We start from the raw sequence: 14208 nt of genomic DNA, 5'->3' as shown, positions 1-14208 counted from the left end.
AATTAAATTAAACGAATTAGTAGAATTTATATTTAAATATGATTTAAATATATGAAGATGGATTTTTGCAAAAAAAAATTAATGTAATATTTGATATTAAATTAATTAGTATTATTTAAAAATTAATTTTATAAAATTAATAAAATTTTCAGTTTTAAAATTAAAATTGATTTTGAAATCGGTTTTGATAATAGAAAATTGAAAAGTTGAAAATCATGCACAAATGGAAAATCAATTTTTTCCATTACCATCTTCTACTTGCTCACACAAACACCATTTCCTTTCTCTTCATTTACTCCAAGCATGAGCTGCAACCCATGCAGTGTTCTTCTTTGCATGTTCACCTGCAATAAATAAAGAAGATTGAAGTCAATTTGAGGCATGCATTCAATAGAAAATTTTGAGAAAATTTTGGGTTGAAGAAGAGTTCTTCAAGCAATGTGGTGCTGTGAGCTTCTCCTTGTTTACTCATTGGTTCAAGTTGTTCTTGAGTCCCACAGCTCGTTCTAAAGTTCCAAGAGGATAGTGGGGAAGAATTTGAGATAGTTCAAAGTGTTTTTTGGAGGAGACAACTGCTGTTGATCAAGATCTTGAAAAAATCTATAAAGGTAAGACTACAAATCCTCTTATATTTAGCTGAGCATGCTTTAGTTTCTACCAAAATTAGTGTATTTGAATGCTTATTGATCCTTGTTGCTTCCGCTGCATGTTAATACACTCTTACAGTTATATGATTTGGAGGAGAAGATGAGTTTAAATAGAGAGGAAAAATTGTTGAAAACCATATCTAATTTGGATCATTGGATCTTGGAAAAGAAAAATCAATGGTGTAGATTTTAAACTAAACTGGCCGTTGGATACCAACAAAATATAATATTAAATTCTTTTTCTTTTTAAAAATCCAACAAATGTAAAAATCCATCATGTGCCTAAAACTAGCCGTTAGACACAAACATAAAATAATATTAAATTCATTTTTCTTTTAAAACCAATCCAAAAATCAAAAGTTCTCCATTGCTCCAAGTGGCATCTTCCAATTGGTCCACTTTGATGAAAAAAAATTTCCACGTCATCAACTCAGGACTTTTTTGTTAAGTTTGTTTCGATCATATCTTTTTCGTTTGAACTTCGACTTGAATGATTTAAATTGCGTTGGAACCGTTGTTCCAAACTCTACGCAATAGACACTTCAAAATACTCAAATTATTAATGAATAAAAGTAGGTTTGTTATCGTCATAATATTAATTAATTAATTAATTTGAGGTTAAGGGCCAAAAAGCCAACAAATCTATCATGCCAAATTGTAAATATGTCTGGATTCATGAACTTCAGGTTTATTATTGCATATGTTTTAATTACTCATATATGATTATAATATAATCAGAAGATAAAGCAAGCAACTCTTCCAGTATATGTTTTTCATATGAGATAGTAGATATGATATAAAGATTCTCCATATTATTCTTTCTATCAGTTTCAATATGATTACCATTGCAACGTATATCTTTAAAACTAAGTAGAATTCTTTTTGATTGAGTAGAGAACAATGCATTGTCAATTGTAAATATTATTTCTCTAGGCAAATAATACTTGCTTTTCCAAATTCTTCAATCAGGTTTGCAGAACTTGATATTGTATTTACTTTTGCTTCCAGTATTGTCAATTTGGAAAAATATTTTCTACTTATAAGTATTGTATGTGTAGTTGTACTATCCGCCAGACATAGATATTTTTTGCTCATTTTGAATCACTCAACATATGAAAATGATCCAGGTTTCTTCATTACAATTCTACCGATTTTCTCTTCATGAGAATGAAAGAAGTCCGCCACATTCAAATTTGTCATATGGATTAAGTCAAATATGTCATTATCCTTGTACGTAAAATTTGCTTTCACACTTTTCACTTTTTCCTTCAGGGATGCTTGATAAAGATCCACTAAGTGTTTTGACATACAACAGGTAGTGATCAATGCCTAGTCATTCCGCATCGAAAGCATTTATTTTCAACACTTTTTGAACTCTTATCTTGTGGAGCTTTTCCTTTGTGATAATCATTTTGTGCGGTTCTTTTAAAATTTGAATGATTAGAATGACCACCACAAAAATAATAATAATTTCTTCATCTTCCACGGTTACGACCTCGACCTCGACCACGATTATTATTAAAATTCACAGTATTCACTTCAGAGAATGGTGTCGTTTCGGTTGGTCGAGATTCATGATTTTAACTCGTTAATTTGTTCGGCCACGAGAAGACATGAAATTAGTTCAGAATATTGTTTAAAACATTTCTCTCAATATTACTGCTACAGGAGATATTCGAACATGAAATGTAGGAAATGTCTTCTCTAACATATTAGCATTAGTAATTTTCTCTTCGCATAACAATAGTTTCAAACTGATTTTAAATAATGCGGAGTTGTAATCACTTACTAATTTGAAATCTTGTAGCCTCAGGTGCACCTACTTATAACGAATTTTAGGAAGAATAACTGTTTTTTTTATGATCATACCTCTCTTTCAAATTTTTTTACAAGATACAGGGATCTTTTATATAAGATACTTCGTTTTCTTGGAGATGATGACGAAGGAAAAACATAACTTTTGCTTTGTCTTAACTGGATATCATATTTCCTTCTTTAATAGTTTATTCAAGATTCATAGCATCCATGTGGATTTCGACATTAAGTACTCATGTCAAAAAATTATTGTTGTTAATATTAAGGGCGACAAATTCTAATTTTGTGAGATCTATCATGGCAACACTATCATAAAATATTGTATTTATATTAGAAATTTAATAGATATTAAATATGCAAAATAACATTAAATTTATTAATTATAACGAAAAGGAAAAAACTGACATACCTTTAAGACTTACCTTTAGCAGAAAAAATAATAGGAGCTCGTGCTGATAACGTGTTGTGAACTTGAAGAGCACCACGGGAACACGGATACCAATAAAATATAATATTAAAATAAATATAAGATAATACAATATAATAATAAAATAAATAAATATTAAAATAAATTAAATATAATATATAAATTAACAAAATAAAATAAATTAACAAAATATAAAATAAGAAATTTCAATAAATTCTCCACTTTCTCCAATTTGCATGAAATTTATCCAATGTGTATTCCAAAACCCACAAAATATAATTATTTATAGGCAATTTGGCAAGTAGGAGGTGGATTACATAGACACTAATAATGTATAATGTTGAGACACATAGACAACACTTTGAAAAATGGGAGCATGACACATAATCAATGGACACTAAGTATGAACATGTAATGGGCAACTACTATCATAATATTTTTTTCTTTTTTAAAATTTTGGTAGTTATTCCCCTATCGATCCAAACCATGGGCAGTTCTAGTGGGCTTCAGACTGGTAGAATGGTCTGCTTTCTAGTGGGCTTTAGAGTGATATTAATGGGCTAGTGGGCTACGGTGGCCGTTATGTTATCCAACGCCTTCATCAAATCGGACAAAGGCGGGTGGTTCCTTCCTTGTGTGGCTCAGGCTATCGGTCTCACACTGCCTTCGTCTCTGCTCCCCTAATCCCTTTGAACGACGTTCCCCATCTTCCAACAACTCACTGTAATGCTACTTCCTCACCTGCTTTCCGTCCATTGTTTTTGAATTCCAGTGGTTGATTTCGGCTGAATGAGCTCCCATGCCTTTGTTAGGTATGCTTCTCTTCTTTGCTTTCAATTTCTTTATTCAGGCTTTCATTTCATACTGACGCTTTTTATATTGCTTTTGCTCTCTTTTGTAGCTGGGATTTCTACTGCTCAGCCTGCCTTCCACAATTTCCATCGTACCGTCACTGCCCGTTCATGTTTTCATGTTAATAAGTCATTGGGTTCACTTACTTTTGGGAATGACAAGGAATTATCTTCTTCTTGGAAGTCCCTGATTATTCCGAAACGGGTGAACTTCAGTGCTCACCCTGAGATTTCCAGGCGTGTGTTCTTGATTAGAGCAGTTGCTACTCTTGAATCCAAGCGTGTGGTTCTTGATGGGAACAGGGACGTTTCTATGGGGGAACGGACTGAATTTAAGAATTCTCAGGTGGGTGTTGCCCCGAGTACTTCAGAATTTCAGCTTACGTCTTCCAGTGGAGATTCGGAGGAATTGGATGAGAGAGAACGGTTGAGGCGAGAGAGGATTTCCAAAGCAAATAAAGGAAACACGCCTTGGAACAAAGGGAGAAAGCACAGTGCTGGTAAAACATCGACTATTTCACCCACCGTCTATACACTTTGAGGATTTATCGTTTACTTTTAATAAGCAAGTCATTTGCAGAGACACTTAGACGAATCAAGGAGCGAACAAGGCTTGCAATGCAGGATCCTAAGGTGAAGTCATGTAAGAATGGTTTTATGTATTCTTGTGGATATAAGAATAGTTATACATATTCTTGTTGAATGACCTTGATATCTTGTAGGATAATTTGTCCGGCTTTTTCCATTTACTTGAAAGGGAGTAGCTAGACATTGAGCTGGCCGTGCTGTTTAAATTAGTTAATCTTTTATTTATTTATTTATATTTTTTTTAACAACCATATCACAGATTAGCAGTTAATCTTCAGTATCCCGTTAAATCTTAAGTATGACAGTTGATGCCTCGTATCTGTATGGTAAAAACTACCATCTATTTTTACTGTATTAAGAGTATGTGTGATCAATCTAACTTGTACGATGTTGCCCTCTACTTTTATGGTGGCCAACTGGCCATGATTCTGAACCATGGACAGTGTTACACGGCCTAGGATTCAAGCAGTTGGCCGTGAATTGAACATTTATGATTTATCTAGGAATATTTGATATCTCACCACTTGTAACTACCCTGTTCTCGTCATAATTTATACTATTCTATGTGCAGGTAAAAATGAAGTTGGTTAAGCTTGGCCATGCTCAGAGGTAGATATCATCTCATTCCGTTTGTTTGGATGGTTTATATCTGTGATTGTGCAGTAATACTATCTAAATATGTGATCTCTGAGCCATTGGATTTCAATTGCCCTTCCTTTGTGATGCCACAGTGAAGAGACAAGGCTGAAAATTGGGGTTGGTGTGCGAATGGGCTGGCAAAGACGTCGTGAGAAGCTGGTATTACAGGAAACTTGTCATTTCGAGTGGCAAAATTTAATTGCTGAAGCTTCAAGACAAGGCTATAAGGGTGAGGAAGAACTGCAGTGGGACTCCTACCAAATCCTTAATGAAGAACTTAAAAAGGAATGGGTGGAGAGTGTTGAGCAACGAAAAAAAATGCCAAGGCCGGTTGGAAGCAGGAGAGCACCAAAGTCAGCTGAGCAGAGGAAGAAGATATCGGAATCTATCTCTGCAAAATGGGCTGATCCTGTACGTTTTGTTGTATATCCTCCATTGGTTGCATTAAATCAAACCCTTTTTTCTCATTTAAATGCCCTCAGGATGGTTTTCAGTTGTCAAGAAAATACTTGGATTTAATTCTAGGCCTGATCATCATTTGCCAATATGCCACTTACAAACCAATGCCCATGACTACCATTTCAAGATTTTACCATAGTGTATTTGTACCCTAAGGCATCACAACAATTTATTTTATCAAAATGGGGTGTGACTCCAACAGTGACCTGAGCATACTCTTTATCCTTTTTTGTTCTTGCTGTTAGATTTGATTTTATGCAGTTTATCATGATCCTATAATTCGTTCCTAACAGCTGCTACCTCTTCTGAATTCTACTTGTTTATTATATGTCAGGAATATCGTGATCGAGTTTGCTCTGCCCTGGCTAAATATCATGGCACGCCTATTGGAGTCAACAGAAGGCCAAGGAGAAAGCGCAGTGAAAGTACGGATACCATGAGAACCAGCCAGAAGAAAGAAAAGAGTGATGTTAACTCTTCTTTTGCAGGTGGTTCTAGAATTGAAAATCAACGGTTGAAACTCAGGAAAATCAAAGCACCACGATTTAAAGACCCTTTAGCAAGCTCGAAGCTGGAAATGATAAAGAGTATCAGGGCACAGAGAGCTATCGCAGAAACTCAAAAAACGGAAGCCGTTGAGCAAGCTAGGTCTGTACTTTCTTTTATTTTCTTATTTACTTGCAGTTTCTTAAATAGATTAGTGGATGGCCGGTCTATCTCGTAGGCATGTCTTTTGTAACTATCGAGAAATCATTTTCTGCATTTTAAGGTTCAGCATGTGTGCTACTACGTTGACAGCTCTGCTTCTGAGCGAAAGAACCTCATTGAGATATGTGTTAAGCATGTATGCTACTACATTTTTTGAAGTCGTAAAACTCGTGAGGACTTCTATTCTAGAATGATGCCTTGAGGGAAATGAAGCACCGACTGCATCTGTAGCATTTGACAACCATAGTTATTTTCGAGTTCCCTTTTTTGTGACCGACACTTATATTAAACAATATTCATTACTCACGAGTATAGCCTTTTCGATACCAGCTTTTGATTGAGAATGCGACTGCCTGATTTACATTGAACAGTTAACGACATTCCAGTTTGTACTTTGCAGACTCCTGATTGCTGAAGCTGAGAAGGCTGCCGAGGCCCTTGAGGTTGCCGCTACTAGAAGCCCTATTGCTCGAGCTTCTCTGTTAGAAACAAGGAAGCTTATAGCTGAAGCAATACAATCAATTGAATCCATAGATATCAAACAAATGGCATCCCCAAAGACTGAAGAACCGAATGCAGAAGCCTCCCACTCCTACGAAGTGGGCACCCCAAACAACGAGGGAGAGTCACTTGGGGGAAAAGAAGATCAAATTAGAGCAGTCCAAACAATAGCAAATGGAACCCAGTTGTTTTCATCGAGCATAGATGAGGATTTTGATTTCAGTAAGTTTAGTCTGCAGGATCTAATCGGTGGAGAGAAGGAAGTTCCAGCGAGCTCCAATGGATATGGCGTATCTCACTCAAGTTTTTCAAGTCTGGCAAACCAACCTAATGGAAATAAGCCATCTTCTTCCTTAAATGGGACCAAACTTCATCACTTGGAAGAGAGAGCGGATTCCCAAGTGATTACTGTCACAAAAAAATGGGTTCGCGGGAGGCTCGTTGAAGTAGCCAAAGGATGTTAGGCCTCGATGTTCAATGAAGCAACACCCAGCGATTAGCATTTTATCGTCACATCTGTCATCTGTGTAATACAAACTAGCTGATTCTGTTGAGTTCTTGGAGCATTTCATCATAGTCATCATAGTAGTATTGACATTAGAGCAGCATCCTCTGTCTGGTTCGATTTCTTTATGTAAAACAATCTCAACAGTGTTGACTATGATATAATTCATTTGCTCCCCTTCACATCTCTACCTCTATTGCCCCATCTACGGTTGTGCAAAATGATGCAATTGAGGGGAGCCAGAGTTTTGTGGATAATGTTTATATTATCTCTGCAAATTATTTGGGACCTTATTTGATTTAGCTTTGAAAAGAGGTAACTAGGATTCCAATTGCTAAAAATAATACTCTTTATTGAATCTTTTAAAATAAAAGTGTTTTCATTGAATGTTTGGTTATGCTTTGAGGCTTGCGTTTTGATGTGGTAACTCAATTGGAATTGGCATCGATGGATGTGAAACTTGTTTACGGGAAGACCTACGTGAATGATAGATTGGTGTGTGAAAGAAGTTATAAGTGTTTGGCCTTACAAGGCTAAAAGTAATGGGAATGTGAAACTCGTTATTCGTTAGTGGGAAGGCTTTACACAATGTTACTCCTACGTGATTGAAATATTGGTGTGTGAAGAAAGTCACATGAATGCTCCATAATAAGTATTTTGCCTTACAGGACTAAAACCGAAAGAACGTGTTGTGTGAGCTTGTATTTTGAATATATTTTTTCTAGTGATGATCGATATTCAAAGTTTTGATTATATATATATTGATTGATACTTGATATTTGTTTTAGATCGATTGGTTTTTCTTAAAAGGGCTTTAAAAAAAAATTTGTGAGAGTTTTTACTACCTATTTTTGTACTCACCCTTTACTTTTTTTAAAAAAATATATTTTTTTTTCATTTTTTTCAATGATATGGACTCAATTTCACGGAAACGGTTCGCATGGCAGATCTGTTATGTGAGTTTTTTTTTTTTTTCATTCGAATTTTTTTATTTCCTTTTTATGACTAGGGTTTGTGGTTTTTCTTCGTGTCAGCTACTTTTTTCGATCGTTATATGTTTTTCCTTTTCGTCCCTAATATTTTTTGTTTTCGCTTCTATTACGTTTTTTCCTCGTCTCTAGGGTAGCTTTTTTCCACTTGTATTATGTTTACCCTGTTATTTTCTCCTAATGATATCTTCTTCTTTTCCATGTGTGCTACCTCTTTCAATCATTATATGTGTTTATTCTTTGTCTCTTATAATTTTTTTCACTTATGTTATGTTATTACAACCAAGTCTCTCTTATTTTTTTCCATTTCTATTATGTTTACTTATTCGTTTTTGTTATTACTTCCCCTGTTGATATCTGTTCTGGTTCATCTCTATCTTCCCTACCTTTTTTTTTCTTCAGATCTCCTCTTATCGCTTCAATAATAAACCATGTGTCTTCCCCTTGCTATTTTTGCTACCTTTACATCAAAATTGGACATTGAAAAACATTGAAAAGAAGATAGACTATTGCATAATAATGGCACATAAAATAAATTTATATTTTGAAAACAAGATAGACTATGATATAATGATTGCACATAATATAATGTGCAAAACTTTGAAATATAAATTTGATTGCACATAATTTAAAAAGAAGATAGACTATGGTACAATGTTAGGAGTTTTGATTGGGTCAACAATTTATTAAAAACTCATGAATAAAAACCATAATGTTAGTAGATTAGAATTTATTAATGTCTATAAGCCTTTAAAAAACCATAATCGAAGGATAGAACAACCACCATAATAAGATTGAGCAGACTCGTCACGTGGAAAAGGGAGAAGTACGAGTTGGAATTTGGACTTCGGAAGAAGGTAGTTAAAGCCATATTTGGTAATGATGGACTGACTGAGGATGATAGATGTGACTTAATTGATATCATTTGCACAAATATATAAAAGACAGATCTCTTCCTCATTGTATTAGAAAAGGCATAGAAACGGTATTGCATCCATCAACTTGCTCGGAAACCCTTTAGATTGACCACCTAATATTTCAACCCAAAAATGTATATTTTGTGATTTTTTTTTTGAAACGGGCATATGTTCGGCCGTTTGATATTATTTGTGTGATATTCAAAAGGATGTAACTTTACTATACTATCACATTATCAACATCATTATGAAATAATGGGTAAATATTCTATGTATAATTTCATTTTGACATAGATGATATATATTAAATAAACATAAATTGTTAAGTTATCGAGTGCTTCAACATTTATATATAGAACATGTTATTTTTTTTATATATAATAATGTTAAGTTAGCAAGATTTTATATAGGTATATAATCAATCCATAAGTAATTAAAGGTTAAAAAGTGATTGTCAGATAGAAAGAAAATATTCATTTTATTGCAACATGACATGTATTTTGGTGTATAATAAAAAATTAATCAACAATAGCAAAGCAAAAAAAAAAAAAAAAAAATCTTTATAAAAACTACATTAGATACCTCAATTCAACTCAACTTAGCACCCCAAACACAGACAATAATTATTAATTTAACTCAACTCTGTACCTCAAGTACAGAAAATTTCACCCTCTAGATAATGTAACTCCTCATACAATAATTACAAACTCAATTCAACTCAACTTTCTATTTTCATCGCCCGCCAAATACCCTCATAGTGATTGATTTATAGAGTTCGAACATGACGTAATAAATTAGATTTTGTTTGGAGTAGTTTAGGAGTCCTTTTCATTGTCTTTATTCCTTTATTGTTACTATAGAATTTGGTTATTTGTTGGACTAGTTATTATTATTTTATTATTATAGAATTTTTGTAATTATGAAATATCAATTTACACCTCTAAATTTTGAGATTTATATCGATCAGAACTCTGAATTAAAATTTCAAAGTGTATCAATTTACACCCTTCCCCATATTTTGTTTGAAAAATACCGTTTGAGAAGTTTAATTGTTTCCTAAATTGTCATTAGTGAATTGATTAAGAATCTTTATTAAGATTAAATTTGAAAAATAACAATTCATCAATTCTACACGTGTATAGATTTCTTCAAATATCGAATTAAAAAATTGGACGATTAGAATTGATGCATACATGGTTTTATAAGAAAATCTTAATTGAGAATCTAAGTTGGTTCGCTTATGAAAGTTTAGGATCTAATTTAAAAAATTATGAGTCTTACATAATGTTTATCGAAATAGAACATAATGAAAAATATATGTTGATACATTTACAAAAATTTAAAGTTTAAATTATTTTAATTATTAGTCCAGGTTTAACTTATATATCCCAAAATTCAAGGACATAAATCTAGGGGCATAAATCAATACTTCAAGTTTTTATATGATGAGATTTGACTTTTCATGGAAAAGGAAATCTGATGAGTATTTACCCGAGAAGTGGAGGTGTTACACCTACTTGCATGTTATGAGGAAAAAAAGAGGGAAGAATATACTTTTAGTCCCCAAAGTTTCAAACGAAATGTTTTAACCTCTGAGATTTGAAATATAGTTCAATATTATCCTTGAGTTACTTTTATAATTAAATAATAATAACCTAAATGGTTTATAGTAGATGGATTAGGTTGGGTACTTTAGCATGGTGACACTACGAGTATAACCTGTTTTGTAGGTGTTACAATTGTTGTAAAGTGTTACAAATGATTTTATCCTGATCATTCATGTATAGACATGTGAGTGGGGATATTCTGTATAAAGGAGTTTGTATAAGACCGGACCACGAAATGTTCATTCTCACTATATAACGTTGTTCATAATAGAAACTTACATTAAACCAAGATGACCATCGGTAACATGACTTAAATCCTGAGTTAGGTGCGAACTCCTGCCTATAAAGGTGGTCCTTTGATTTGTATGGGTGATAGTGGCCAGATCGTCGACTCAATAAGCTTACTATTTTAGGGATTTATCTGATTGGGAAGCTTGGAACACAACTACACAAGAAGGAATTCACTCCTTCCCTGAGGTCTGGGCAAGTAGATAAATTGCTCAGGGTTGATTCCGGGGCTTGAATAATATAACGCCACACCCTTTCCTTACCCGAGAGGGGTTTAGTCATAGTTGGACTATGATTTATTGTTCATTAGAGGGATCAATGGTACTTAAGGAGTTATATGTAACTACGAGGGCAAAACGGTAATTTTGGCCCAGCTGTATTTACGAGTAATTTGTGAAGGGTCATCGTAATGTTGATTGATTATATCTAATGAACACAAAAATATATTTGTAGTGCAAAGAGTACAACTGTCAGTCTTTAGTGGAGTGCCCGACAGTTAACAGATGGTGAATAATTTAATTAAGAGTTTTATTAATTATTCATATACAGTTGAAGCTTCAAGCTACAGATCCATGAGGTCCCCTTGGTAGCTCAATAGGATTAAATGAGAATCAGTTTTTGGATTAATTTGAATTGTTCAAATTAATTGGGAGATTTAATTGTATATGATATAATTAAGTTATTGTAATTATATATGATATCATTATTATAATGTATTTGATACATTATGGCACCTATGAGAGGAAATAAATATTTGAATAAGATTCAAATATAAATTATATGAATTGGATTCATAATTGTTAAATTTCATATAAATATGATTTATATTAAATGTCATATGAGACAGAAAAAAAAAACTATAGGTTATATTGTATATGATACAATATTAAAACTATAGGTTATATGTCATATTTGATATAACATATAGTTTAATATATATATTATATGATAAGTTAATTATTATATATATATATATTAATTTAATTGAATTAGGGAGGGAGTTACAACTTCCTCCCCTCCTTTTTCTCTCCACCCACGTAAGTGGTGAAGGATCTCTTACCGAAAAGTTCAATGAGCACGTTCGGATCGCTTTGATCTTACAGTAACCAAAATACATATTATACATTCAAATCATACAGTTATGCAAACAAACACTAATTATCGACATGCTATAAACAAGAAAAGAACAAGGGAATGAGTGTCATACTAGTTGAAGACATTCTTCAAACTTCAGCACTCAAAGCAGCAGAAAACTCCAAGCAATCTACCAACGCCAACGGAAGCGTCGACTGTAGTAACACGAACAACCGTGAACACGAACGTCGTAGGGACGACACCACCAGTAAAGAGTCCCGGGTATTCTCGGAGTAAGAACCCAAATTGTGGTCTTTGATAAATTTGGTAGAGGAAGGAGGAATACCAGATCGTGTAGGCGATAAGCAAGTGGGAGAGAAGAAGACGCTATCGCATAGCAGACTGCTTATCATTTAGGAGAAGCTACACGATCGTGTAGATTTTACTGAACGATCGTTTAGGAAACGGTATACGATCGTTTAGCAAAATCGACACATTGTACGATTGTTTAGAGAAGCTAAGCAATCGTGTAGGCGATAGTGTGTGATCATTTAGGCGCGAGGTGGACGATCGTTTAGGCGGAGAGTGCTATCATATAGGCTCTCAATTCTTTAAGCGATCGTTTATCTTTTCACCAGCGCGCGATCTCGAATTCTCTTGGGCGATTCACCAAAATGAAAACAATTTTCATTTTATGGTTACAATAACCAACGTGCCCCACTAACCCACATCCGAACATGAATTTTGGATTAATTATCATATAATTAATCAATCAATTAATTAATAAATATAATCATATTATATTTTTATCCTAGTTTGATATCACATATCTACTATAGTATTTTCTCCTTTACTTAATATAAATCATATTTATATCTAATTTCCCTCAAAATAATGTATCTCATACATTTAGCCAATTATATCATATATAATTAACCAGTCCAATTATATCATATACAATCGAACTTCCTCTTGTCAATTTAAACATTTTAAATTAACCCAAATACTAGTTCTCGACTTTATCCAAGCTACTTAGAGAACCTAATGGACATGTGGCTCGAAGCTCCAATGGTCCGTGAATAGCTGACTAAACTCTTTAGCCACGAGATCCACCATCCGTTAACTGTCAGACATTCCACTAAAGATCAACAGCTGAACTCTTCTCACCACAGATATATTTCTGTGTCCATCGGATATAACCAATCATGAGTACGATGACCCTTCACAGATGCTCGTAAGTACAACTGGGCCATATTACCGTTTTGCTCCTATAGTTACATCTCACTCCTTAGGTACCACTGATTCCTCTAATGAACAATACAACATAGTCCAACTATGTGTGAACACCTTTCGAGCCAAGAGAAGGTGTATGGCGCCACATCATTCAAGCCCTAGAATCAGCCCTTAAGGGAGTTATCTATCTACTTACCCCTACCTCGGAGAAAGAGTGAATTCCATCTTGTGTAGCTGAGTTCCCAGCTCCCAAATTAGATGAATCCCCAAAATGGTAGGTTTGAATCGGCGAACTGGCCACTCGCACCCATACAAATCAAAGGACCGCCCTCAATGGCAAGAGTTTCTAACTCACTCAGGATTGAGGTCATGTTACCTATTGTCATCCTAGTGAAGTGAAGTCTCTGTCATGAACGGTGTTATATAACGAGACGTTAACACTTTGTGGTCAGGTCTTATACAAACTTTTGGTATATGACGCCCCTACTCGCATGTCCCCAACACGAATGATCAGGATCAGATCATCTGTGACAAGTCACAACACTTCTGACCATTCCACAAAGCGGGCCGCATTTGTAGCGTTACTAGGATAAGATTTCTCTCCTAGATCCATATACTACAGACCATTTTGGTTATCACTCAAGACATGATCTACTTGTATGTCACCACATACATGCTTGAGTCACATACAGATAACCAAGGATTTTATGTTTATTGGTTTTTGATAAAGCAAATAAAACAAGCAATTGAGCAAAAATACAAGATGTGAAGTAAATATCATATATTAACAACACAAGCGTTCGTACAAACTCTTTACAAACTACAGGACACGAGACTTTAGAGCATCAGCCCCAACAATCTCCCGCTTGTCCTAAAGAGAAGTTGGGTGTACAAAAAACTAGTACAAAATAATAAACTAGGGCATAAAAGTCTAGTATAAGAAAATCTCTCACTTGCCCT

General features: G+C 34.1%; 1 protein-coding gene across 1 annotated transcript; it reads left to right on the top strand.

The window, feature by feature from the left end:
• The first annotated feature begins 3471 nt into the window (after positions 1–3471).
• LOC120086822 (muscle M-line assembly protein) lies at positions 3472–7330 on the top strand. Its single transcript, XM_039043629.2, has 7 exons — positions 3472–3701; positions 3791–4240; positions 4321–4373; positions 4900–4937; positions 5060–5378; positions 5761–6074; positions 6535–7330. Exons 1-7 carry the CDS (start codon positions 3689–3691, stop codon positions 7097–7099), a joined length of 1752 nt encoding a protein of 583 aa, XP_038899557.1. The 5' UTR covers positions 3472–3688; the 3' UTR covers positions 7100–7330.
• The last annotated feature ends 6878 nt before the right edge of the window (positions 7331–14208 follow it).

The sequence above is a fragment of the Benincasa hispida genome, chromosome 1, assembly GCF_027475165.1.
Source record: "Benincasa hispida cultivar pf3 chromosome 1, pf3_genome.v1.1, whole genome shotgun sequence".
Classification (NCBI taxonomy): Eukaryota; Viridiplantae; Streptophyta; class Magnoliopsida; order Cucurbitales; family Cucurbitaceae; genus Benincasa; species Benincasa hispida.
The sequence above is the reverse complement of the archived record's forward strand: the minus strand, read 5'-3'. Positions and strand labels throughout refer to the sequence as shown.